A 24,668-nucleotide genomic window follows, 5' to 3' on the forward strand; every position below is an offset into this window, starting at 1 on the left:
CCTTGCATTTTGCCCCCAGACTTCCTTGCCATGGCAGCAGTGCACAATGGAGATCATGCACCGAAGGGAAACTTGGGGGAGAAGGCAAGGTTTTCTCTCGCTTCTCTCTAGAGTTTCTCTCTCTATTTTTTCGTATGTTTTTCTCCTTCTCTCTCTTTACTGTTATTATTATTAATTATGTTTTCTTTTATTATTTCTTTGGTTTGCTTAATTAATATGTGTGAGTAATTTCACCAGATTCTAAGGTTAGGATGAACCCTAATATGGATTAATTTGCAATTGAATTCCTAATTCCCAAACTTTGATTAATTTATAATTCATTTATTGTAGGGTTGGTTTTAATTATCAATATTTCACTAGAAATAGTATTTATTGAATGTGATTAGGTTTGCAATGAAGGTTGATTCTTAATCGACATAAGAACCCTACTTTAATATAAAGGAAATCACTATGAAAGTATTGATGGAATTTGTTAGGATCTTAGGATGCTATGCATAAAGTCTTTAGTTTGCATGAATCCATGAAAATAGGTAGGATTGCAATATTTGGGAAGCTATTGATTGATCGAAAGAAATCATTAGTATTATTAATTAGGGCGCATCTATCCTATGAATTATTTGTTAATCAATTAAGGGAAAAGAGAATTGTTTGTTGAATTAATTCATGTTAGTGGGGATTCCTATACCTAGAATTGCCTTTTAATTCTTGATTTTAAATCTTGTTAGTCTTTTAATTACCTATTAGTTGATTTCTTCATCACTTATTTTGTTTGATTGTTTAGAATTAATTAAAGATAATTTGACTACTTTGAACCAATTAGTCCCTGAGGGATCGACCCTTACTTGCCCGACTACATAGTTAGGAGGTCCAGTTAGGTTATTATTTTTGTTAGGTACGCGACACGCCTATCAACCATCTGTCAAACCCCAATTACCAATGACCAAATTCAATTCTAGGTATGCCAGGAATTTTAGGCATATACCAGCTGATGTTAGAGCAGAAAAAATAGCCAAAGGCCTTTTTTATTATTGTGATCAGCCTTTTGACAGGGGTCACAAATGCTAGTTTAAGGAACCCCAACTGTTTACTGTGGAGATATCTAGTTCTGAAACTGCATCAAGTCCAGTGAGTGATGAGGATGTTCATGAGGAGTTTGAGGAAGACTTAGTAGGTGATCCTGTGTTGTCATTGAATGTACTGTCTGGTAATCAAACCATCCAAACCATGAGAGTCAAAGGAATGAAGGGCAGTAGGATGTTTCACATTCTTATAGATTCTGGAAGTACTCATAACTTCTTAGACCTTGAGTTAGCTAAGAAGATGGGATGTAATATTGAATTAATTCCATCTCAAGCAGTGACAATGGCTGATGGAAATCATTTAGCTTGTAAAAATATGTGCAAAGCTTTTAGGTGGGAGATGCAAGGAAACAGTTTTGTAGCTGACATGATGCTTTTATACCCTTTGGAGGATGTGATATGGTTCTGGGAGTACAGTGGCTGACTACTTTAGGGCCTATTTGCTGGGATTTTAAGGAATTGTGGATGAAATTTGGCCAGGGTAGTGATCAGTTGGTTTTGAAAGGAGTACATCCTCAAAAGGTGAAGGTTTTGAGTGGGGCACCTATTGCAAAGTTAATTGATAGTGTAGTTCAGTTGTGCTTACTACAAGTAAGAGATATGTCTTACATGGGAATTCAGACAGAGGATACACCTGTTAGTCCAGTTTTCCCTGAGTTGGAGGAACTGAAACTCAAGTACAGTGATATTTTTGCAGACCCTGAGTTGTTACCACCTCATAGGGGGGTGTTTGACCATAGTATTCCGCTGGAGGCTGATGCTAGACCAGTTAACATTAGGCCGTATAGGTACCCCTTGAAGCAAAGAGATGTGATTGAACAATTGGTTCAGAAAATGTTAGACAGAGGGATAATTCAGAATAGTGCAAGCCCTTTTGCATCCCTAGTAGTGTTGGTGGGCAAAAAAGATGGTACTTGGAGGTTATGTGTTGACTACAGGGAATTGAATAATAGAACTATAAAACACAAGTTTCCCATTCCTGTTTTAGATGAACTAATTGATGAATTGGCAGGAGCTACTGTGTTCAGTAAGTTGGATCTAAGAGCTGGTTATCATCAGCTAAGAGTGAGTGACAAAGATGTATACAAGACAGCCTTTAAGACACATACATGCTACTATGAATTCTTAGTTATGTCATTTGTTTTAACAAACGCTCCAGCTTCATTCCAAGGGTGGATGTATAGTATGTTTAAACCCTTGCTAAGGATATGTGTCTAGGTCTTTTTTGATGATATTCTGGTTTACAGCAGATCTCAAAAAGAACATTGGGAACACTTAGCCCAAGTATTGGAGCTAATGAGAGGAAATATGATGTTTGCAAAAAGTAGAAAGTTTAGCTTTGCTATAAAGAAGGTAGAATATTTAGACCACTATGTTTCTAAACATGGGGTTGAAACTGATCCATATAAGGTGTCAGTTGTGGATAGTTGGCCTGTACCCAAATCAGTCAAGGAGCTTAGAAGTTTTTGGGTTTAGCTGGCTATTACAGAAAATTTGTGAAACACTTTTCTATCATTAGCAAACCACTCACTGGTCTTCTAAAGAAAGAAGCTTTTGAATGCTCAGATAGCTCTGATCAGGCTTTCCTATTACTCAAAAAAGCTTTGGTGTCTGCTACTGTTTTAGCTGTTCCAGATTTCTCTAAGGTGTTTGTGGTAGAAACTGATGCTTCACAAATGGGAATTGGGGCAGTTTTGATGCAAGATAACCATCATGTGGCTTATATTAGTAGATCATTAGGACCTAAGTGGCAAAGACTGTCAGTATATGAGAAAGAACTACTGGCAATTGTTTTTGCTATTCAGAAGTGGGAACAGTACCTGATGAGTTCCCATTTTATCATTAATACTGACCAGAAAAGCTTGAAATAGTTGCTTCAACAGAAAATATCTACCCCATTTCAGAAGTTTTGGTTATCTAAGCTGATGGGATTCAATTATGAGATTCAGTATAAGTCTGGAAAAGAGAATGTAGTAGCTGATGCACTGTCTAGAGTTCAAGGAGATGAAATTTTATGTTAAGCTATTTCTGTGATTGCTTCTGATCTTGATGCTCTCATTAAGGCAAGTTATATGCTAGACAATAATCTACTGTCACTTCTGCAACCATTACAACAATCAACTGTTATAATTGATTACAATGTGGTGGATGGTTTAATAAGAAGAAAAGGAAAAATTATTGTTGGTCCTGATACTAACCTAAGAAACAAGATTATCAACTAGCTTCACTCTGCTCCTGCTCCTGAGAGTGGTCATTCTGGTAGAGAGCTTACTATTAGAATATTTAAAGGTCTCTTTTATTAGAAGGGTCTCACTAAGGATATTAGGCAGTTTGTGAGACATTGTCATACATGTTAGACTTCTAAGTATGATTCTGCAGCAACACCTGGCTTGTTACAACCTTTACGAATCCCAGAAGCTGTCGATTGATATCAGCATGGACTTTATCACTGGTCTTCCTAAATCAGCAGGCAAAGATGTGATGTGGACAGACTAAACAAATATGGTCATTTCATGTCTTTGGACAATGTGTTCAAATTGCATGGTTGGCCTAGGAGTATTGTAAGTGATAGGGATGTTGTATTTCTCAGACAACTCTAGAAGGGTTTGTTCAGTTTAATTACATGGTATCGAATTCCTCCTTTCTTCAGTTTAATAACAATCTGATGCATAATGCCCATATTTTTGGCAATTATAACACTAGACATCGTTTGTTTTTCCACGTTCATTTAAGGTTTTTCCTCCTCTATGTGACCCTCTTCCATGGCCAAATCTCATTATTATAGTTACGAGGTTGATAGTTTCCACGGTCTCTACCACGTCCACGAAAACCGCCTCTTCGTTGGATACCTCTTTGCTCAATTAAAGTCAGCTTTGATTCAAGTGCCTGCTCTATCATAACAGGTCCATCATTTTTTTATAATTCTTTGTTCATGCACCTGAAACGATCCAAGAAGCTCTTCTATTGATAATGTATCACTCAACGACCTTGTAATCTTCAATCTTTTCACCATTCTGCTTTTGTTGGTTAACATTTGTAAGCAAACGAGAAAAAAATCTGAGATTGACTCACTATCTGTCATTTTGATTTCCTCAAAATCACCTCGTAAAGCTTGTAACCTAATTTTCTGGACAGGCTCGACTCCTTTGAATACTATAACAAGAGTATCCCATGCTTGTTTGCTTGTAGTTGCATTTGAAATTTTGATAAATGTTTCTCGGTCTAACCCGGCATATATAAAAAATAATGCCCTTTGATCTTTTTTCTGAATTTCTTTTAATTCGGTTTTCTTTTCTTGGGTATATGAGACTTTTTCCTCATCTGGCGGTTCTTCAAAACCGTCGCTTACAACTTCTCATAAATCTTGGGAACCAAATAATGATTTCATTTAAATACACCAATCTTCATATTGGTCTTTGGATAATTGGGGTACTTGTGGCTGAACAAAGTTGGTAGACATTTTTAAAAAATAACCTTGCTTTTTGGTACCAAATGTAGGAGTTATACAATTTACGAATTGCTAACTCAAATAATTTTAAGGATTATAAAAAGGAGAAAGAAATATGGATTACAACCCAAGATAACAAAATATATATATATATATATATATATATATATATATATATATATATATATATATATATATATATATATATATATATATATATATATATATATATATATATATATATATATATATATATATATATATCTTTCAATATAAAACTTTTTCTCCTTAATATCTCCTTTATCTTATCTCTTACCTGCATCATGCAATAGTAGCATAAGCGGTGGGGGCGGAGACGGAGTGGCTTTGGTGGTGCTGCAACAAAGAGAAGAAGATAGCGGGATGGAGCGAAATTTATGGATTTGAATTTCAACGTTGGAGTATAATAGAGGCGGTGTTGGTGGTGCTACGTTGATTGCAGAGAATCTGCTTGTATAGAATGAATGAAGAAGCGGCGAGCATGGAGAAGATGGAGTAAAACCGAGGAGTTAATTTCTTGACCGAGGCAAATCACAATCAAGTGTATTTATTTTATTTTATTTATTTTTATTTTAACAAAGGAAGAAACGATATGTGCCATAAAAGAGAGATTGAAACTAGTTTATACTCAAACTGAGTTAGCTGCTATGTCTCATTACTTTGTGAAAACAGTTTATGAGAAAATCATTGGACCAAAACGTGTGATTCAGTGGGATAATATGGTGTGGAATAGGCTGAATATCCCTAAGCATAGATTCATATGTTGGTTGGCAGTGCAAGACAGGCTTCAAACCACTGCAAAATTGGCAAGATTTGGTGTTAGTAATACTGCAAGTTCCCTGATTTGTGGACAAGCTGATGAAGATCATAAGCATCTGTTCTTTGCTTGTCCCTATAGCAGCAGATGCATTAGTGCTCTCAAAGCTTGGTTAGGGATTACTTATTCCACTGGTAACCTGAAGCAGCTCATGAGGTGTATTGCTCATGGCAGAATGTCAAAGTTTAGAAGGCAGGTTGGCTTTGCAATGCTAGCTGCTGCAGTGTATGTTGTTTGGTCAAGTAGGAATGGTTGTTTTTGGAATGCTTCCTTTCCAACTGTTCAGAATATGGTAGCTAGAGTTAAGCAAAATGTTAGAGATCGAATTTTGGTTGTTTTACCTAAACATGTATCTAGGAGAGATAGCTTGTGGTTTGCTACTCTGTAAGATAGTTTTCTGTTTCTAGCTCTTTGATGGAATGGTCCAACCTAGTTGGTTTGTTTCATCCTTGAGTTAGTTTAGGTTGTAAATCTGTTTTGAGCTTAATATTATTCGATCTTGCTTGCCTAGCAAAAAAAAAAAATCAAAGGAAGAAACTAGTTTCGAATAAGAGGTTTCTTTTGTTCTCCATATTTATTTTAGTTATTTGTTTATTTTTTTCCTGAAACAAAGAAACCTGGTAAATGAAAAAGTGGTTTCCTATGCTAGGCAAAATATTTGATGAATAAAAAGAGACCTATTTTCTTGGAAGGGATCTCTTATATTTCAATCAAAGAAACCTCTTTTCTAATATAATAGGTCTCTTTTATTAAGAAATCTCTTATTTTACAAAAGAGGTATCTTATTAGTAATTTTTTTGGCCGATTTTGAGGTATTGCAACGTCGAAAAACCTGATTTTGTAAGTTAATTTTTCACAAAAACCTGATTTTATATGGTGGTTTTTTACAAATTTCCCAAAGTAAAATGTGGTTTAAGATCCTTATTACAAAACGTAAGGCCTCGATCATCCTCTATTTATAAGAGTAAGACGACAAGGTGTTCTAAGCAATAGGAAAGCAGTAAAACATTGAAAACTGTTGGTGTACACACTCATGCTCTCAATGCTGATATGATCAACTCAAGCTTACAACAATGCAGCAAGCAATTTCGTGCAGTCAAGCAGCAACAACTGCAGCAACAACTAACTGCATCAGCCTTCTAGAATGTTCAGTGTAACTGAATTCTGTTAGAGCTATTTGTTAGCTTCTGTTTCTGTTATAGAGCATGTTAGTTAGAGCTTGCTGATGTGTTAAATTTGAAGCACATTGATTGGCTCCAACACGTCACCTAATCATTGTATATAATGCCAATCATGCTGTAATCTTTATTCATTCAATAAGAAAACAATCTATCTCTCTTTCTTCCTCTCTTTCTCTTTGCATTTACTGTTAAGTTGCTTAGCAACTTTCAGTTTGTGATCAACCAAGAAGGTGATCACTAACATGGTATCAGGGCAGTGACTAAGTCAGATCCTGCTATAATCCGTTCTTCTTTGCATATTCAATCAGCAAAACACTCAAAAAGGTCAATCAAGAATGCCTGATCAAACAGATCTATCCCAGAATCCTAGTTATGTTTACTATCTGAGCAACAATGATCTAAATGCTACAAAATTGGTGAATATTGAATTTGAGGGACAATTTTTCAATGATTGGAAACGATCTATGATGATAGCTTTATCTGCAAGAAACAAATTGTGTTTTGTTGATGGAACACTAAATCAGCCAGCAATAAATTCTGCAAACTACAGATTATGGTGCAGATGTAATGATTTGGTGATTTCTTGGATGTTAGATTCACTTGAACCTAAAATAGCAAGAAGTGTCTTGTATCTCAAGACAGCAAGAGCAATTTGGCTTGAATTGGCTGACAGATTTTGTAGAGAATCTGGTCCTCAATTGTTTTCTGTACAACATCAGTTGAGTGAGTTAACACAAGAAGAGGATGAAGGAATTGCTAGTTTTTACACTAAAATCAAGCTATTTTGGGACCAACTGGATGGATTAGAACCTCTGCCTACGTGTGTTTGCACTGGTTGTAATTGTAATCTCACACAACAACTTCTGAAAACTCAGCAGAATCAGAGATTGATACAATTTTTGATGAAATTAAACCAGAAATATGAGCATCCTAAAAGTGCAATTCTCATGATGAATCCCTTACCTACAATATCTAAGGCTTATGGACTCTTACTCCAAGAAGAGCAGCAGAAAGAGTTGCACACTATCAGAAATCAATTGCAAACAACAGAATCTGCTGCATTTAGTGTCAAAAGGTTTGACAACAAGTTCTACAAGCCTCAATACAGCTCTAATTCTGGCTCTCAGATTACAACATCAACCAGGAATAATCTCTTTTGTGATCATTGCAAAATGAGAAACCATACTGTTGACAAATGCTGGAAGCTACATGGCTATCCAAAAGATTTCAAGAATAAAGGAAAAAGGATTGCAGCAGCAGCACAGCTTGATGAAAGCTTCAACAAAGAAAATCAGAATGAAACAAATTCAGGAATGGTTCATGCCACTTTTACTGAAGATCAATACAGTCAATTGATGCAATACCTCAACAATAATCAGGTTTCTAATCAAGTTGAGAATTCCAGCCCTCACTCACTTGGATTAGCAACAACTTCTCAGCACAAAGGTACTTTCTGTTTATTTTCCAATCTCAAGAAAAAATGGATTTTAGACAGTGGTGCTAGTGATCATATGTGTTCAGATCTGTCATTATTCAGTTCTTTTGAATCTGTGAATGATGCTCAGCATACTTTTACTATTCCTGATGGTTCAGAATTAACAGTTAAGCACAAAGGTGTCATTCATTTAGGTGGAAATATTACACTTAAAGATGTGCTGCATATTCCTGAGTTTCAGTTCAATTTGATATCAGTATCCAAACTTTGTTGTGATGATGGTTATTCTGTTTCATTCACAACTAATGAATGTTTACTTCAGGACCTTTCCAAGAACAAGCTTATTCTGCTTGGTAGATTGGAGAAGGGATTGTACAGTTTAAGTGAAGATTTACTGGTGTCTAGCAAGAATAAGTATGCTCTCTCTACTGTTGGGTCAGTTGCTGTCCAAGAAGCCAAACTCTGGCATCTTAGGTTGGGACATATGTCATTTGGCAAAATAAAGGGATTACAAGGAGTTGATGTATCAGGATGCTTAGCTGAATCTTTCTGTCAGATATGCCCTTTAGCTAAGCAGGCTAGGTTTCCTTTCTCTAATAGTAGCATCAAAACAACTAGGCCTTTTGAATTAATACACATTGATGTATGGGGCCCTTACTCTATTCCTGATTCTTCTCATTGTAATCAGTTTCTTACAATTGTAGATGATCACACAAGGATGACTTGGACTCATCTTATGAGAAATAAAACAGATTCTTTGAAAATCATGACTCAATTTCTTATTTATGTTGAAAATCAGTTTGGCTTAAAGGTTAAACATGTTAGATCAGACAATGCACCAGATTTGACAGAAGGTAGCATGAAAGAGTTGTTTCAATCAAGGGGTATCCTAAACCAGAAAAGTTGCAGCTATACACCTCAACAAAATGGGGTTGTTGAGAGAAAACACAAGCACCTACTTGAAACAGCTAGAGCTCTTTCATTTCAATCCAATCTCCCTGATAAATACTGGAGTGAATGTATTCTTGTTGCTACTTATCTCATTAACAGAATGCCCTTGAAAAGTATCAATTTCTGCACTCCTTATGAAAAGCTATTTGGTACAAAACCAGACTTGTCTCATCTAAGGGTGTTTGGATGTCTTTGTTACATTACTACTGCAAAGACACAGAGATCAAAATTTGATCCTAGAGCTGATCCATGTGTCTTCATATGATATCCTTGTGATCAGAAAGCATACAAGGTTCTTAATCTTGCTACTCATAAACTTGTTACATCTAGGGATGTTGTTTTTCATGAAAAACATTTTCCATATCATTTTTCATCTTCCCCCTATTCCACTTACAAAACCAAATTTTTCCTTCCAATTGTTACTGATATTTCAGATTCCTCTTCTCTTTCCATTGCTCAAAATGAAGAATCTCATATCTCTTCTCATATCTCTTCTATTTCTACTCCTTTAACTTCTCCACTTTCTGCTCACAATTCTCCTTCTTCTATACCATCTCCTTCTTCCCCAGAAACTGTTCACACTTCTTCAGATCACAATCAACCTTGTGCTCCTCCTCCAAGAAGGTCCACTAGAGTACCAAAACAGCCATCTCACTATCAAGATTTTATTTGTTCAAAGCCAGTTAGACACTGGTGCAACCTTGTTGCTTTTGACCAATTACCTGACAAACAAAAGGTTATAATTGCAGCAAATATGGACTTGATTGAGCCCACCTCTTATTCTGAAGCTGCTGGTGATCATAACTGGGTTACAGCCATGGAAAAAGAGATTACAGCTCTCAACAACAATCACACATGGGATTTTGTGGTTCTTCCTAAAGGCAAGAAAGCAATTGGCTGCAAATGGGTTTACAGAATTAAGAAAAATGCTGATGGTTCTATTGAAAGGTACAAAGCCAGATTAGTGGCCAAGGGTTTCACTCAAAAATATGGTATTGATTACCATGAAACATTCTCCCCAGTTGTAAAAATGTCCACAGTTAGATGTCTAATTTCTATTGCTGCAAGCAGAAACTGGAAATTGTTCCAACTGGATATTAACAATGCCTTTTTACATGGCAATCTTGATGAGGAAGTTTACATGAAAGTTCCTGAAGGTGTCAATGCTCCTGTTGGACATGTGTGCAAGCTTACTAAGTCCCTTTATGGCCTCAAACAAGCATCTAGGCAGTGGTTTGCCAGACTTTTAGCTGAGTTGAAATCTCAAGGGTTTACACAGTCAAAGAATGACTACTCTCTTTTCATCAAACATGATCTTACTGACATTACAGTGGTGGCTGTTTATGTTGATGATATTATCATCACAGGATCAAATGAATCTGTTATTACTGCACTAAAGACTCATTTACATCAGACATTTAGCATCAAAGATTTGGGATTACTTAACTTCTTCCTAGGGATTGAAATCTGTCACACAACAGAAGGTTACATCCTTACTCAGAAGAAGTATACTAAGGAAATGCTCCATGATTGTGAACTGGATCTTTCTAAACCAGCAGTCACACCTTTCCCTTTGAATCTAAAGCTTTCTCCTGAGGGTGATCTTTATGCAAATCCTGACTTGTATAGATGCTATGTAGGCAAGCTAAATTTTCTCACCAACACAAGACCTGACTTGGCATTTGCTGTTCAATCACTTAGTCAATTCATGCATTCACCCAGAATTGATCACATTGCTGTTCTCACTCATACCTTGAGGTATGTTAATCACACTGTTGGTCAAGGGATTTTGCTTAGAGCTACTGATAAACTCACACTCCAAGCTTTCTCTGATTCTGATTGGGTTGCTTGCCCTTCAACTAGAAGATCAGTAACTGGATATATTCTCTTGCTAGGCAATTCTCCTATTAGCTGGAAATCCAAGAAGCAAACAACTATATCTAAAAGCTCTTCAGAAGCTGAGTATAGAGCTATGTCACAAGCAGCTAGTGAAGTCTCTTGGATTGTAAGACTTCTAGAGGAATTGGGGGTCACTGATTTACAACCTGTTCAACTTAATTGTGACAATCAATCTACTCTTCACATTGCCACTAACCCTATTTTCCATGAAAGAACCAAGCATATTGAGGTTGATTGCCACTTTACAAGGGATAAAGTTCTTGAAGGTCTGTTACAACTCAGCTATCTTCCTACTCAGCACCAGTTAGCTGACATATTCACTAAGATTCTCCCTAGTCATCAACACAGAACTCTTTCTTCCAAACTTGGTATGACTCATGTTTCACCCATCCCAAGTTTGAGGGGGGGTGTTGGTGTACACACTCATGCTCTCAATGCTGATATGATCAACTCAAGCTTACAACAATGCAGCAAGCAATTTCGTGCAGTCAAGCAGCAACAACTACAGCAACAACTAACTGCATCAGCCTTCTAGAATGTTCAGTGTAACTGGATTCTGTTAGAGCTATTTGTTAGCTTCTGTTTCTGTTATAGAGCATGTTAGTTAGAGCTTGCTGATGTGTTAAATTTGAAGCACATTGATTGGCTCCAACACGTCACCTAATCATTGTATATAATGCCAATCATGCTGTAATCTTTATTCATTCAATAAGAAAACAATCTATCTCTCTTTCTTCCTCTCTTTCTCTTTGCATTTACTGTTAAGTTGCTTAGCAACTTTCAGTTTGTGATCAACCAAGAAGGTGATCACTAACAAAAACCCAATCAGGAAGAAGCTTGTTAAGCTGTTAATTCTTGCATGATTCAACTTGCGGGTATTATATTAATAGGGTGACTTATATCTATAAATAATTGGATCCCGTGCTCCTCCAAAAGCCTTTTCAAGAGACTGATGATGAGCTGTTGTAGTTTTATCAGTATGATCAGCTTCTGTGGTTTGATCTGGTACTGTATATACTCCAACTCGCGCGCCTGCAGTAAGCCGGCGAGCTAAGCGTTCAGCATCAGGCATTTTGGCAACATGGATGACAAGATGTTCAGTCGTAGGATGACGAATAACGCATTTCTTAAGACTAGGGAGTGTAGTAGTTGTTGTAGTAGTAGGAGTTTTAGGGGCTTTTGAAGTTTCTCCTCCAGACTCGAAAAACTTGCTAATTAAGTAACCAGTTAAGGCTCCGACCGCAACAGCTAATACGACACCAGTTATTATCGAAGCCGCAAGTACAGCAACTGAAGCAACTACTGTTGTGGTTGCAATCCCTGTCGCAGCAAACAAGGAAACTGTAGCAGCAGTACCTATCATCTCGCCTGCAATCCCACCAGCTACCGATGCACCAAACTCCACGGTCTCTTTTACTGCGGTTTGCACTGGATGATCTGATTCAATCGTATCATAAACTATCATGCCCATTTGGAAAATGATGAGTGCTCTACCGAACCATTTTGCACCCTTTGCTAGATTGGCATACGAACGCTTTCCAGCTTTAACCGCAATTTCATCATAAACCTACAAACATGGTAACGATATCAAAATAAGTATCCAAACTATCCACAAGAGATAAATCAGCAAACTCTGCTACTATAGATACATATAATAATTGATCGACCTTTACGCAATTAAACTACAATCCCATGATCATCTGGAATCGGGACGTAAGCTCTAACCAACTGAGCTATCAATCACTCTCATGGTAATTTTTATGTAATTGTAAAGAAAAACTATTTTCATTCCCATGGTAAATTGGTAATGCTAGTCTACTCAAAATTATCTTTTATTTTTTTCTGTATGAATTTCCATTTATCACCCATTACAAGCCATTTGAGGAAGCGTATTGGATAGTAATGCAAATTTGTGCAAGTTTAAGATAAAGTTTTATGACTGTGCATATTATGATGTTATTATTTTTTTTATTTTTTTTTGCCAAATAGCAGTAAAATAAATCAAACACAAAAATAGTAATATAACAACTTTGAAAAACCATGGACTACAAGTTCACAACAATAAATTCCAAAATAAAATCTAAGAATATACCGGAAAAAGTTGTATGATTCGTAGTATTAACTTGCAATTCAAAATAACATATGGTACAATCTACGTAGTATTTGTGTGCTGCTCCTTCTCATTGATTTATAGTAATATTAATATTATTTTCGATATGAAAATAAAAAATAATCGACTAATTTCTTATATCAATTAATAGTAAAAAGTAGCATATACAGGGTACACAAATTACGGGATATAGGATTTTAACTCAATGTTAAATACAAAGACTTATATTTAAATTATGACTATTGAAGTATTGAATAGATGTTCTATTGAGAGAGAAAAAGTTTTTAATTTCCCTAGCGTGTTACGGGATACGGAATATTATTTTTCCTTAGGAAGGGTGGGAAAAAAAACAATGATATTTTATAAACACGACAAACGCAAGCATTCGGGACAACACACTTGCTTTCTTAACACATATTTTCTCCGTTTCATAATAATATTTTAGTTTCTATATTTATATTTGTCAATCCACAATTTTATATCATTTATATATACACAGTAATATATATATGTTTCTCCTTATATTTTGGAAATCATTAAAAAGATTCTCTCAAGTTGTGATTTTGTGAATAGTGCCAAAATTATAAACCGGAACATCATAATTGTGAAACGGGGGAAGTAGTCTAGTAACATAATAATTTACATATACCTCAAGAGTCTCCAAATTCTGTATTTCTACCGATTCTTCCAAAGTCACTCCCTCTATCTCGGCAGTATTTGTTTCTGAGACTTCTCTATTTGTTCCTCCCTCTGTTTCTGAGCTATTTCTTCGCGCAGCGGCCTTAGCTTTGTACCTACATTATGACATAGTGTTTCGAGTTAATAAATTTCAACAATTCGGTTACATTTTAGTTAAAAAATATTAAAAAAAAAAACAATAAAATTAAAGCAAGTAATGCAAAGATTTTTATGCCTTATGTTCTAATGAAAAGTTGGTATGTTACGTACTTAACGACGACGTGGTTAAACAAGTTATCCGTAGGATGCTTGTAAATCCTCCTCGAAAATCTTTTCCGGATTGTAGAAGGGATTTGACGTGACTTTAGAAAATCGAGCGAGAGTTGCTTGTGTTCCATCAACTCGCCCACGATATTTTCAGCTCGTAAACACTGGACTCCAAGTGCTCCATCAACGACGAAAGACTTAATACGGTCCAACGCCGTGTGCGTCTCTTGTACATATTCTCTGATCTTCTTCAAGTACTCGTGGCGAATGTGGAAGCTTGGCAAAGCTCTACAAGCTACACCCACGGAAATATTGGCGAACTCTTTCAGATGATCACAAGCCGAAGAAATGGAGTCATCCACCTACATATTCATTTAACGTAACATTGCCATAGTATGACAGATCATACGTTCAAAGGATATACCAAGTATATACCTATATTTACGGGTTAGATGTACGTAAGGGTCTTTTTTCTACACATTTTAAACTCTATTTTCCAAACTCTATTTACGGGCTATATATACGACATGCAAAGTTAGATGAAAAAATGAGTATTAGCAGAAGTTGATGTAGCAGTAGATACTAAATAGTCAAAGATTTTAATAATTAAGATGTGACATGTGATTAAATTAACAAATAAAAAGAATAATAACATACTTCTGTTATAATGAAAAAAAAGTAATTGAAATCTACTAATGACCCTCAAGGCCTCAAATGAAACAATGAATGAGTATAAGAATTTTACGTAAAATTTTCCTTGGGAAAAGGATTCGAACTAGCGACCCCTACCTTATTTTTTGTTCTTTATTTACACGAAAAAATTTCTATTCATACTGTAGGAGTTTGTTATACTCCCTCCGTCCCGGAATACTCGATCTGGTTTGACCGGCACACAGTTTAAGGGACTTGAATTGACTTATTTAATTTAATAGGTAGTAGTTGATAGTGGGGTATTATTTTAAGGTAGTTAGTGGAAAATGTGTAAAGGGGTGGTGTTGGGGGAGAGTAGGGGTCCGGTTGAATTTTTAATTATTTTTTGTATGGAGTAGGGGGTAGGTGGGTTAATAGGGGTGGAGTGAGAAATAATATAATATTGTTAGAATATTTCCATTTTTAGAAACAGGTCAAGTATTAAGGGACGGCCCGATAAGGAAAACAAGTCAAGTATTCCGGGACGGAGGGAGTAGGATTTTGGGCCTTTTTCTTTGGGCCCAGGGTGACCGGCCCTTATGCCCTGCCCTAGGGCCGGGTTTGCTATTATTAAACTTCAAGGCAAAGGAATGTGATATCACCACATGTGGCTACATATGTAATGATGACATGATGCTTAGTTATAGGTTTTGAACATGTGACCTCTCATATTTTAGTCACGTATGATAATCATTATGCCACAACTCATTTTGTTGTTTCTTATACGTTCAAAATTACATTAAGTCATGTAATTAGAAAAAGCTAGATCTGAATCATTTCTTAATGGATTCACATCACTAATTAGTCATATATATATTACTCTTACGACTTGCTAATTCTTACATGATAAATTTTTTTAAAGCATACTCAAAGCAAGATATAGTGTAATGTAAAAAATTAAATTACACTCAAAACGAGTGGTATAATAATGTAAGTGATCTATTTCTCTACTATCCAGACATCGTCCCGGACACAAACTAGTTTGCTTTTAAAAACATAGGGTTACTATGATTCATAGAAAGATTAGTATATCTAAAAAAATTAGTGTTTAATTAATTATTTGCAATATCTAAACAATTAATAAAGGTTTATTTGTATGCAAAAAGGTACTAGAGAAAACTATTAGTATTCAGTCCACATTAATATTATTGTGGACCAAGTCCACACAAGAATAATCCACAAAATTTAGCTTCATGTGGAATTTAACCCTTATTAGCCATTAAGGATGCGCGTAAGGAGAAGTTTCTTTTTTCTTTTCTTCATTTCATGTTAAGACCCTGTTCTTATAGACTTAATTACAGTTCCATTCAGTTCAGTTCAGTTCAATTCAACGCGCTCCATTCGGTTCAATTCATTTCAGTTCAGCTCCATTCAGTTCCATTATGTTACGTTTAAAAGAGCGGCATTATGTTCCTCCTCCTCTTTAATGATCTAATTTCATTATTATTTTTATTATTATAATATTAAATATTATTATTTATTATATTGCAATTATTATTATTATTATTATTATTATTATTATTATTATTATTATTATTATTACTACTACTACTACTACTACTACTACTACTACTACTACTACTACGACTATTGTTGTAATTATTACTATTGTTATTATTGTTAGTATTTAATATTTATTATTTATTATTTATTATTTATTATTATTATTATTATTATTTTTTATTATTTTTTCTTTTTTCTTTTTATTTATTTTTTTATAATTTTTTATTTTTTATTTATAATTTTTTAATTTTTATTTATAATTTTTTATTTCTTACTCCCTCCGTTCGTAAATGTTCTTCCCGTTTTTATTTCGGGCGTTCCTATATGTTCTTCCCATTTCTATTTTTGGACATGACTTTTTACCATAAATTTCCCCACCATCCCTTATTTAATTTATTCACATTTCCCTATTCACCCACCCAACCCCACTTTTATGATTTTTTATTACTTTATTAAAAATATCTTCTCTCTCCACCACTTCTTTATTATTTTCCTTTACTACTTTATTATTTTCTCTTACATTCAATCATTCATCTTACACCCAATCATTACAAGATTCCATTTTCTTAATTCCCACATCAATTCCCAAATGGGAAGAACATAAAGGAACAGAGGGAGTATTATTTTTTATTTTTTATTTTTTATTAATTATTAATTATTAATTATTAATTATTAATTATTAATTATTTATTATTTATTATTTATTATTTATTATTTATTATTTATTATTTATTATTTATTATTTATTATTTATTATTTATTATTTATTATTTATTATTTATTATTTATTATTTATTATTTATTATTTATTATTTATTATTTATTATTTATTATTTATTATTTATTATTTATTATTTATTATTTATTATTTATTATTTATTATTTATTATTTATTATTTATTATTCATTCAATTCCATTTTTTAATAATCATCTAGTATTGTCATGTTCAGGAGCTTTATCCGTAGTTGTAATACTTAACAATACGGAGAGAGTAAAAAAAATACAGTAACTTAAGCTAAGAGAATAACAGAGTTTAATTTTCGGTAAGTAATCACATATAATTATTAGAGACATTCCGAGTTAATCTCAGTGATTGGAAAACTTTCCAATCAAATGGAAAATTCGTAAATATTTTGTCGAAAAAGTACTAGTATTTTATCTGTGGACTATATATTAGTAGTTCTTAATTGTATATTAATTGGTGTTGATGGTATAGTATTAGTCGTTGACTGTATCTTCAATGACTGGTTATGTATTACTAAAATTCAATATTGTTCATTTGTAAGTGATTGATTGTATATTTGTAGTTGTTGATGACATATTAATGAATGTTTATCGTATATTGCTAGTCGATGACTGTATATTATAGGATTGTTGATATATTCAAAAATATAATGATGACCGTATATGGCCCTACATCAAATAACATGTGACTGTTCTTAGGCTTACCTTTAATGACATTTACATAACAAAATGTTCATTTATTTATGAGAATATTTGATTAGGACAATTTTCCCAATCAACGAGATTAAATCAGAAACGTCTAATTATAATTTATTAGGTAGGTAAGTAGAAGAAAACCTTATCATCTTGTTGAAGATCACGCTTACGCTTAAGAAACTCAATCTGCTCGGCGAAATCCAGGATTTGAATGGCAGACTCGTAGGTCTTTCGGCAGTCTCGAAGGTACTGTATCCGGTGATATACGGACCTAAATTTAATGGTCTGTATGCGCTGTGCCTCTTGTAGATACATCAACCAAGCCAGATCCCTTAACTTGTCTTCCGACATCAGAAGTTGAGATATATTGTCAACTTTGCTATGATCAGTTTCTCCTCCCATTTTCCTGCAATACGTTCTTTAATTTATTATTACTAGAAAATAGAAGAAAATTACAATCTTGAAAAAAGACTATCAGTAAAACAAAAAAGAAAATAGAGGAAAAGGGGAAGTAGAGAATAGACGACATACCGTACGTTTAAGTTCCGATATGATAGGACTATAAGAGTGGAATGTTTAAACAACACTAGCTTGCCATTTTATTTATACAGTATGTGGATGACTTTTCAATAGCCATAATAAAGTATTTAAAATTTTTTGTCTGCCCCCGGTCTACAGTATTTTACTGTACATCCAATCTAGCGCGTAGAAAGTGAAAAATAGAATTCACTCAAGGTAAAAAGTGATCCAGACCAAAGATAAAAGTATACCTGACCAAAGATATAAGTGAACTTATTTGAGGAATAAAGTTACCTTACATAAAATAAACAATAAAGTGACTCTCGTCAAGAGTGATATGGTTGTTACAAGTTATAACTATTGACTAATACAACACCAACAATGAGAATGCATCAATACACAAGTGTAATATAATATAAGTAATAGTCTATGTGTGGCTTGAACCCACACCATGTACAATATTGTATATTGCTCTCTCATTTGAGCTAATAGCCTTGAAAATAAGGTAACTTATAATCACAATAAAGAAAATTAATAGCATCAAAAACGGTAACTAAAAGAACAGAACATGTACGAAAAACCTTTATCTTTTGGACCGCCATATAATATATTAACATAGATCGGCCTTTATGAAAAGTTTATGTAAAACATTACCCCACAATCTCAACCATGAATTTCCAAGAATCTTAACCGCTTGTAAGTTTGATATGTTTTAAAACTAATTATAATTATAAGCATAACCTCCCTATAATATCATATTCACACTCTCTCAGTCCCATTTTTATTGTAATGTTTCTATTTCATACGTTTCAAAATTATAGCCCTGTTTCTATTTTTGGCTATTAAATTTTTTTACTCTCATATATTTTATTAATTAAAAATGTATTGGTAATACAACAAAACAAAAATTATGTACTACTTCATATTACAACTCTTTGACTCTCTGTGTACTATATTTCACTTTTCAACGTACTATACTCTCCTTCCTCTTATAAATCAATTACCAATATATTGAAGGAAATAATGCCCTTGGTCCAAGTATGCATTCTATGTTAAGTCTAATAAATGCGGTTCAGTATTAATTAACAAGTTAATAATTCAGTGAGATCAAGTGAGCTGAATGCCTAGCTAGAGGCCGCTTCATTTCAAGTGGAATTAATGATATTAATCCACAGCTTACTCTTGACTGAACCCGTAGGGTCACACAAATAGTACGTAAACGGATCAAGTATTTAATGGCATTAAATACTCTATCTATGGATATTCGGAATCGACGGATCTTGGTTTCAGTGGGAGCTGAGATCGTCACAGGCAAGAAATGAATACTCCGGAAACGATGATATTACCGGAAACGGAAATATGGATCGTATCGGAAATATAAATATTATCCAAGTCGTAGATGTTGCCGGAAACGGAAACATGGTACGTATCGGAAAATATTATCGGAAATGGAAATATTACCAGAATTGGAAATATTGCCGGAAACGGAAATATTGTCAGAATCGGAAATATTACCGGAATCGGAAAATAATTCCGGAAACGGAAATATTAAATATTGTTCGTAACGGAAATGAATTCCGGAATCGGAAATTTAATCGGAAGCGTATCGTACGAATAAGCATCGGACGAGGCCTGCCGGACGAGGGCCCAGCACGAAGCTAGGCCATCGCCCAGCAAGCCAAGCGCGCCACACAAACAGCCACGCCAGGCCCAGCGCAAGGCCAGGCCCAGCAGGCCGTGGCAGCGCGCACAGCGCGCGCAGCGCGCGCGGGTGCTTGCGTGGGCTTGTGGCTCGCGCAGGCCTCGCTGCGTGGGCTGCTGCTCGCACGCACGCATGGGCGGCCCATCGAGGCTTCCGTGTGTGTGTGCGTAAGTGTTTGTGTTCGTGCACGTTTCCTAAAACGTGCAGAGTTCGGTTAATGATTAAATTCCTAATTCTATTTGATAAAATAATTAAATTAGAGTTCTTGTAGGATTCTAGGTTTAATTAATTTGTATCTGAATAGGATTCCAATTCCCTTTCCATAACCCTATAAATATGTGGCCTGGGTTCACAATTTATAACGAGTTTTAAAAAGTATTTAAAGTGAGTTTTTGAGAGAAAAATTCAGCCACACATCTTGCTCAAAAGTGCCGAAAATTCTAGTACCTTAAGGGCGATTCTAGTTGGTCAATCTTAAGGCGGATCCGGACGTGCTGTGGACTATCTACGGAGGGACGACACTTGGAGTCCTAAAGACTTGTTCTTGTTCGGTTCGGGCGCAGCTAGGGAGGGCACGCAACAAAGAGTATGCATCTAAATTATGCTATATGATTATGTGTAAATAATATGTTGTCCTGGGTTAATGGTTGTTTCCGCATGATCTATGTAATGTCATATGTATCATAACCTAACAGTGGTATCACGAGCCCCTTATTATTTTCATAATCTAAATTGCATAAACATGGTTAAATATTACAAATTTGCAAGAATTAAAAGGGGTGATTAATTTTCGTAATTGTTAATTAATTGCAAATTGCGTTTATTTAATTATACGTACGTAGTTTTTCGGCAGTTTCTTCGTTACTCATCCAAATCGAGTGATTTTTGTGTCAATTCCGCATGTAAAAGGCATTCTAAAATTTTGACTTTTCGAAGGTTTTAGTTTTTCGAATGCAAAATTTCGTAAATTTAAGATGTTAAATTAAATATTTGCGATTCTTGTTGATAAATCTTGAATTTTTGATTGACCTACTGCATATGTTTAGCAAGTTTGAATGCCTAGTCTTGTTAATTATGCAATCTAATTTGTAATTATGATTAATTTGTTGAAAATTAGAATAATTTAGAATTAATTTGATTTTCATAATTAATTGTAATTTAATTAGAAACCTATGATTAAAAACCACCATAAAAATTGTAAATTTATGATAAATTTTAAATTTTTATGACCTAGACTTGAATCCATAACAATCGGAAATCAATTGGATAATAAATTTTCGATTTTTCGCCCTAAAATTATGAAATTAATAATATTTATTAATTTGTCATTAATTTTATAAATTTTAATTTTTTTTTATGCGATTCGTTCATATAACTTGCACGCACAAAGCAATGGACGCTTCGTGTTACCCTTAAGGGGTGTTGTATAGTGCGGGCATGCGACGACGAGCAAGGGAGCTCGTCGCCCGTGCGGCACGAATGCAATGAGCAAGGAATGGTGCACGTGCACAAGGCAGCAGCCCTGCCTTGTGTCGTGGGCCACAAGCAAGCGAGCGATGTGGGCAGCAAGCGAGCTGCGCCACAACGCGCACTGCCTCGCGCAAGAGCGCGCAGCCTCGCGCGCAGCGAGCGCAAGCTCGCGTGCCACGAGCGCTGCGCCCAGCGTTGCTCGCGCGCCCAGCGAGCGATGTCGCGCGCCCAGCGAGCGATGTCGCGCGCCCAGCGAGCGATGGCTCGCACGCACAGCGAGCGATGTCGCGCGCACAGCGAGCGATGTCGCGCGCCCAGCGAGCGATGGCTCGCGCGCACTGCGAGCGATGGCTCGCGTGCGACGAGCGCTGGCGCGCGCGCAGCAAGCACCACAGCGTGCGATGGCTTGCGATGGAGATGCAGCAGCTATGCGACGAGCGCATGGGCTGCGCGCACATGGCCAACGATGGCTGTGTGCGTGCGGCCCATGGGCGTGCAATGCGTAGGGTGTTTGCGTTACGATTAGATCGTTTTGAATGTTTAATTTGAAAATTTCAGTTCACGTAATTTTAATTAATTTTAAAATTAATAATTTAAATTATTTTCTTGGATTTTAATTTTGAATATTGTAATTATAATAAATGTTATTTATTCTAATTATTTTACTAAAATTAAAATCATGAATTAATTTAAATACGACTGAAATTAAATTAAACTTTTTGGATTCAATTATAAATTTATATGAGCTTTAAATTTTAATTAAATTTGTAAGTTTCCGGTTAGACTAGAAATACATTTTTATGTTTAAAATTAGTAAAGCATATGAATTTATTGGTTTAAGTGGGAGCGCTTTTTAGTCATAAACTCTTGATTAGGTCTACAAATCCTTAAGGTTAAAACAACTTGATTAGAATTAATAAGGACTGAATAATTGGTAGATTATTGGTGCCCTTGATTAATTGCTGCAAATGTTTACGTGATGCATAATGTGTTTTACTAACCAGCTATGTGGGCCATTCATGATAATGAATGGGTGAATGGTATATATTGTATATGTACTGTTTTGCAGGTTATGAAGTGACTAGTATGGCCCAAATAGGATAGAAAATATGGTCTGCGTACCATTAATTTGAATGTAATTGGTCTGAAGTACCAAAGTTATTTTTCAATTCAAATATGGTCTGCGTACCATCAAATAGTTGTAATTAGTTATAGCTTATCCTATTTGAAGAAAATGGTGCCTCCCACGGAGATTTTCAAGACGGACTTTGAAGTTAAAGTTTCAAGATGAAGTCGGGCCATACTAGATCACAAATATCTTATGCATGTTTTAAGTTATTTATTGCTTTTAAATATGTCTTAAAATGCATGAGATCAAAAGCTTGATTATGTTGCATGATTAAGGATTTTAGTTCACTTAAAATCTAACCAACATAGTAAGAGCTTTAAGTTCCAAACTTAAAAATTGAGTTAAAAGGTGCCATGCCAAAATATACACTTGCTTGGATATCCTTTACATCAATCTAGTAATAGTTTTCGCTCAGCGAGGTGTTACTTATTGGTCCTAAAGGGGCAAGGTACACAAATAATTGTGAGTACATGTTAGTTTTGGTGAAACTCAACGATATAAGTAAGGAGTCCTTTTATGTCGTGGCAAAATCGATAGGTTTACCTAACAAGTTCTTAGACGTACCTATCAACCAAGAGTAGTTTCTAGACTATTAGAAAAAGGCTTTTGCTTACCTAAGATGTTTTAGGATTAAGTCGACAAACTGTGCTTAGTTCTTCAATGATTTTAGGGTCTTGGAATCATTTTATTCACACCTGCCGGAACAATAAAATCGAATAAAATGCTAATAACTTGTTTGAATTGCATGGTTGCTTTAATTTCAAGTTATTATTCATGATAAATGTTTAGACTTTGCATGCTTCAATGTATATTTTAATTATTGTTTATAATTAAATATCTTGCACTGCAATAAATCCTTTTAGAAAGGTAACAGTAAATTTCCTCGATTGGTAGTGAATCCAAGAACGATTCACGGAAATGAGAGAAAATGAGCAATTTAAAATGTACGTTTCTTATATCGACTTTTATGGTTGTTTTCGAGAATCAAAATCGAATGGCAAACCGATTGGTGATTGTGAATTCAAAATACAATGTAGTTTTGAGATCATAAAGCATTGAGTTTAATACGCTCAGCTTTACCAATGGTTAACAACCTAATATCTTTGTCCATTTAATTCTCGAATGAGTCTAGTCCCTAGACATTCGAATAGATCGATGCTTAGAGAACTTTAGAAGCTTCTGGTAAGATCATCTAGTTGAAACAAAATATTCAACATAAATTAAAATGGTAAAGAACCTTGTTGGTGACATTGGACATGTCTAACAAAGTATAAAAGTCAACACTAAAGAATTCAATTCTTAAGACTATAAGAAAGGGTACAAGAAATAGGAAAACAAAGGAACACATGAAAGGAATTTACGATTCCGTTTCTACCTATAAGTTTATGTTTAAAGAGAAGTAACCTAGCAATCAAACTTCCTTGGTATCATATACCGCTTGAGGTTCTTACTTCGATAATAACTCAAACAATGGAAGCTAGGATACACTAATGACCTACAAGTGGGAAATGAAGCATGGCAATGCTACATTAGTTGTAGGGTCATCTAGTTTGTTTTAAAGTCCTTTCAAAGGCTGGAACTTAATGGCTATTTTGTTCCATAATCAGCATACCTAAATTTCTGCTTCAAACACAGAAAGACTCACATTCAGAAGAACAAAAACAATGCTTGATTGTTTGTTCATTTGAATGAAATGGTCATTTACAGAATGAGTCAATATGCTTGATTAAAACAAACAACTCTTTAAAGAACTTTACTAGGTTCAAATCAACCCCTTGATTTGAGTTCCACTAATCTTTGGCATTGTTGCTTAGACCATATCAACAAGTTAGCATTCAAAAGCTCTATTTTAATGGACTTTTGAAAGTTGGTTGATTTCTAGATCAACTTAAGACAAGCTAGTCTTACTTGTTGAAAGTAACAAAAGATATGAACTATTGTTAGAACGCCTAGACGATAGAGTTCAAAGCTAAAGAAAGATTTTATGACTTTATTATTTCACATGGATTTGAGTGAATATAGGTTTATTTACTCAAATGTGATATAAGTTGAATCTGTTTGGCTAGTTCAAAGATTCAGAAGTATAAAATCCACTTGGCAAGAAATCATAAAGATCTAGGTTAGATCATGTTGATGATTACTTGAGACCAAATATGATCATCAATGATTGTGTGTTGTAATTTCACAATCTAGCTCCATAAGATATGGCATATCTAAGTTGGAATTATCGAAGTCGATTAGTACTTGATTCAATCAATGATGGATCATAAAGACTTTTCCTATAATTTCTAAAACAAAATGCTCAACTAC

At 34.8% G+C, this 24,668-nt stretch overlaps 2 protein-coding genes across 3 annotated transcripts; one reads left to right on the forward strand and one right to left on the reverse strand.

The window, feature by feature from the left end:
• Window positions 1-5,213: 5,213 nt before the first annotated feature.
• LOC130463230 (uncharacterized) lies at window positions 5,214-6,526 on the forward strand. The gene is made up of 2 exons (XM_056832301.1): window positions 5,214-5,767; window positions 6,463-6,526. The coding sequence occupies exons 1-2, from the start codon at window positions 5,214-5,216 to the stop codon at window positions 6,524-6,526; spliced, it is 618 nt and encodes a 205-aa protein (XP_056688279.1).
• Window positions 6,527-11,516: 4,990 nt separating this feature from the next.
• On the reverse strand, window positions 11,517-18,166 carry LOC110797435 (uncharacterized). Of its 2 annotated transcripts, none has more exons than XM_022002551.2 (5): window positions 18,070-18,166; window positions 17,680-17,944; window positions 13,908-14,266; window positions 13,609-13,753; window positions 11,517-12,416 (listed from the first exon to the last, which is right to left on the reverse strand). In XM_022002551.2, the coding sequence occupies exons 2-5, from the start codon at window positions 17,938-17,940 to the stop codon at window positions 11,733-11,735; spliced, it is 1,449 nt and encodes a 482-aa protein (XP_021858243.1). In that variant the 5' UTR covers window positions 17,941-17,944; window positions 18,070-18,166; the 3' UTR covers window positions 11,517-11,732. The 2 variants fall into 2 exon arrangements, with proteins under 2 accessions (XP_021858243.1, XP_056688379.1); XM_056832401.1 differs by having other exon boundaries at window positions 18,075-18,127.
• Between the last annotated feature and the right edge of the window lie 6,502 nt (window positions 18,167-24,668).

The sequence above is a fragment of the Spinacia oleracea genome, chromosome 6 (genome assembly GCF_020520425.1).
Source record: "Spinacia oleracea cultivar Varoflay chromosome 6, BTI_SOV_V1, whole genome shotgun sequence".
NCBI classification, from domain to species: domain Eukaryota; kingdom Viridiplantae; phylum Streptophyta; class Magnoliopsida; order Caryophyllales; family Amaranthaceae; genus Spinacia; species Spinacia oleracea.

Coding starts and splice junctions, on each gene's coding strand:
- LOC130463230 (XM_056832301.1), top strand. CDS start 5,214: ATGTCTCATTACTTTGTGAAAACAGTTTATGAGAAAATCATTGGACCA. Junction 5,768..6,462: donor AGCTTGTGGTTTGCTACTCT/GTAAGATAGTTT, acceptor ACAACAATGCAG/CAAGCAATTTCGTGCAGTCA.
- LOC110797435 (XM_022002551.2), bottom strand. CDS start 17,940: ATGGGAGGAGAAACTGATCATAGCAAAGTTGACAATATATCTCAACTT. Junction 14,267..17,679: donor ATCTTCAACAAGATGATAAG/GTTTTCTTCTAC, acceptor ATGAATATGTAG/GTGGATGACTCCATTTCTTC. Junction 12,417..13,608: donor AGAATTTGGAGACTCTTGAG/GTATATGTAAAT, acceptor CCATGTTTGTAG/GTTTATGATGAAATTGCGGT.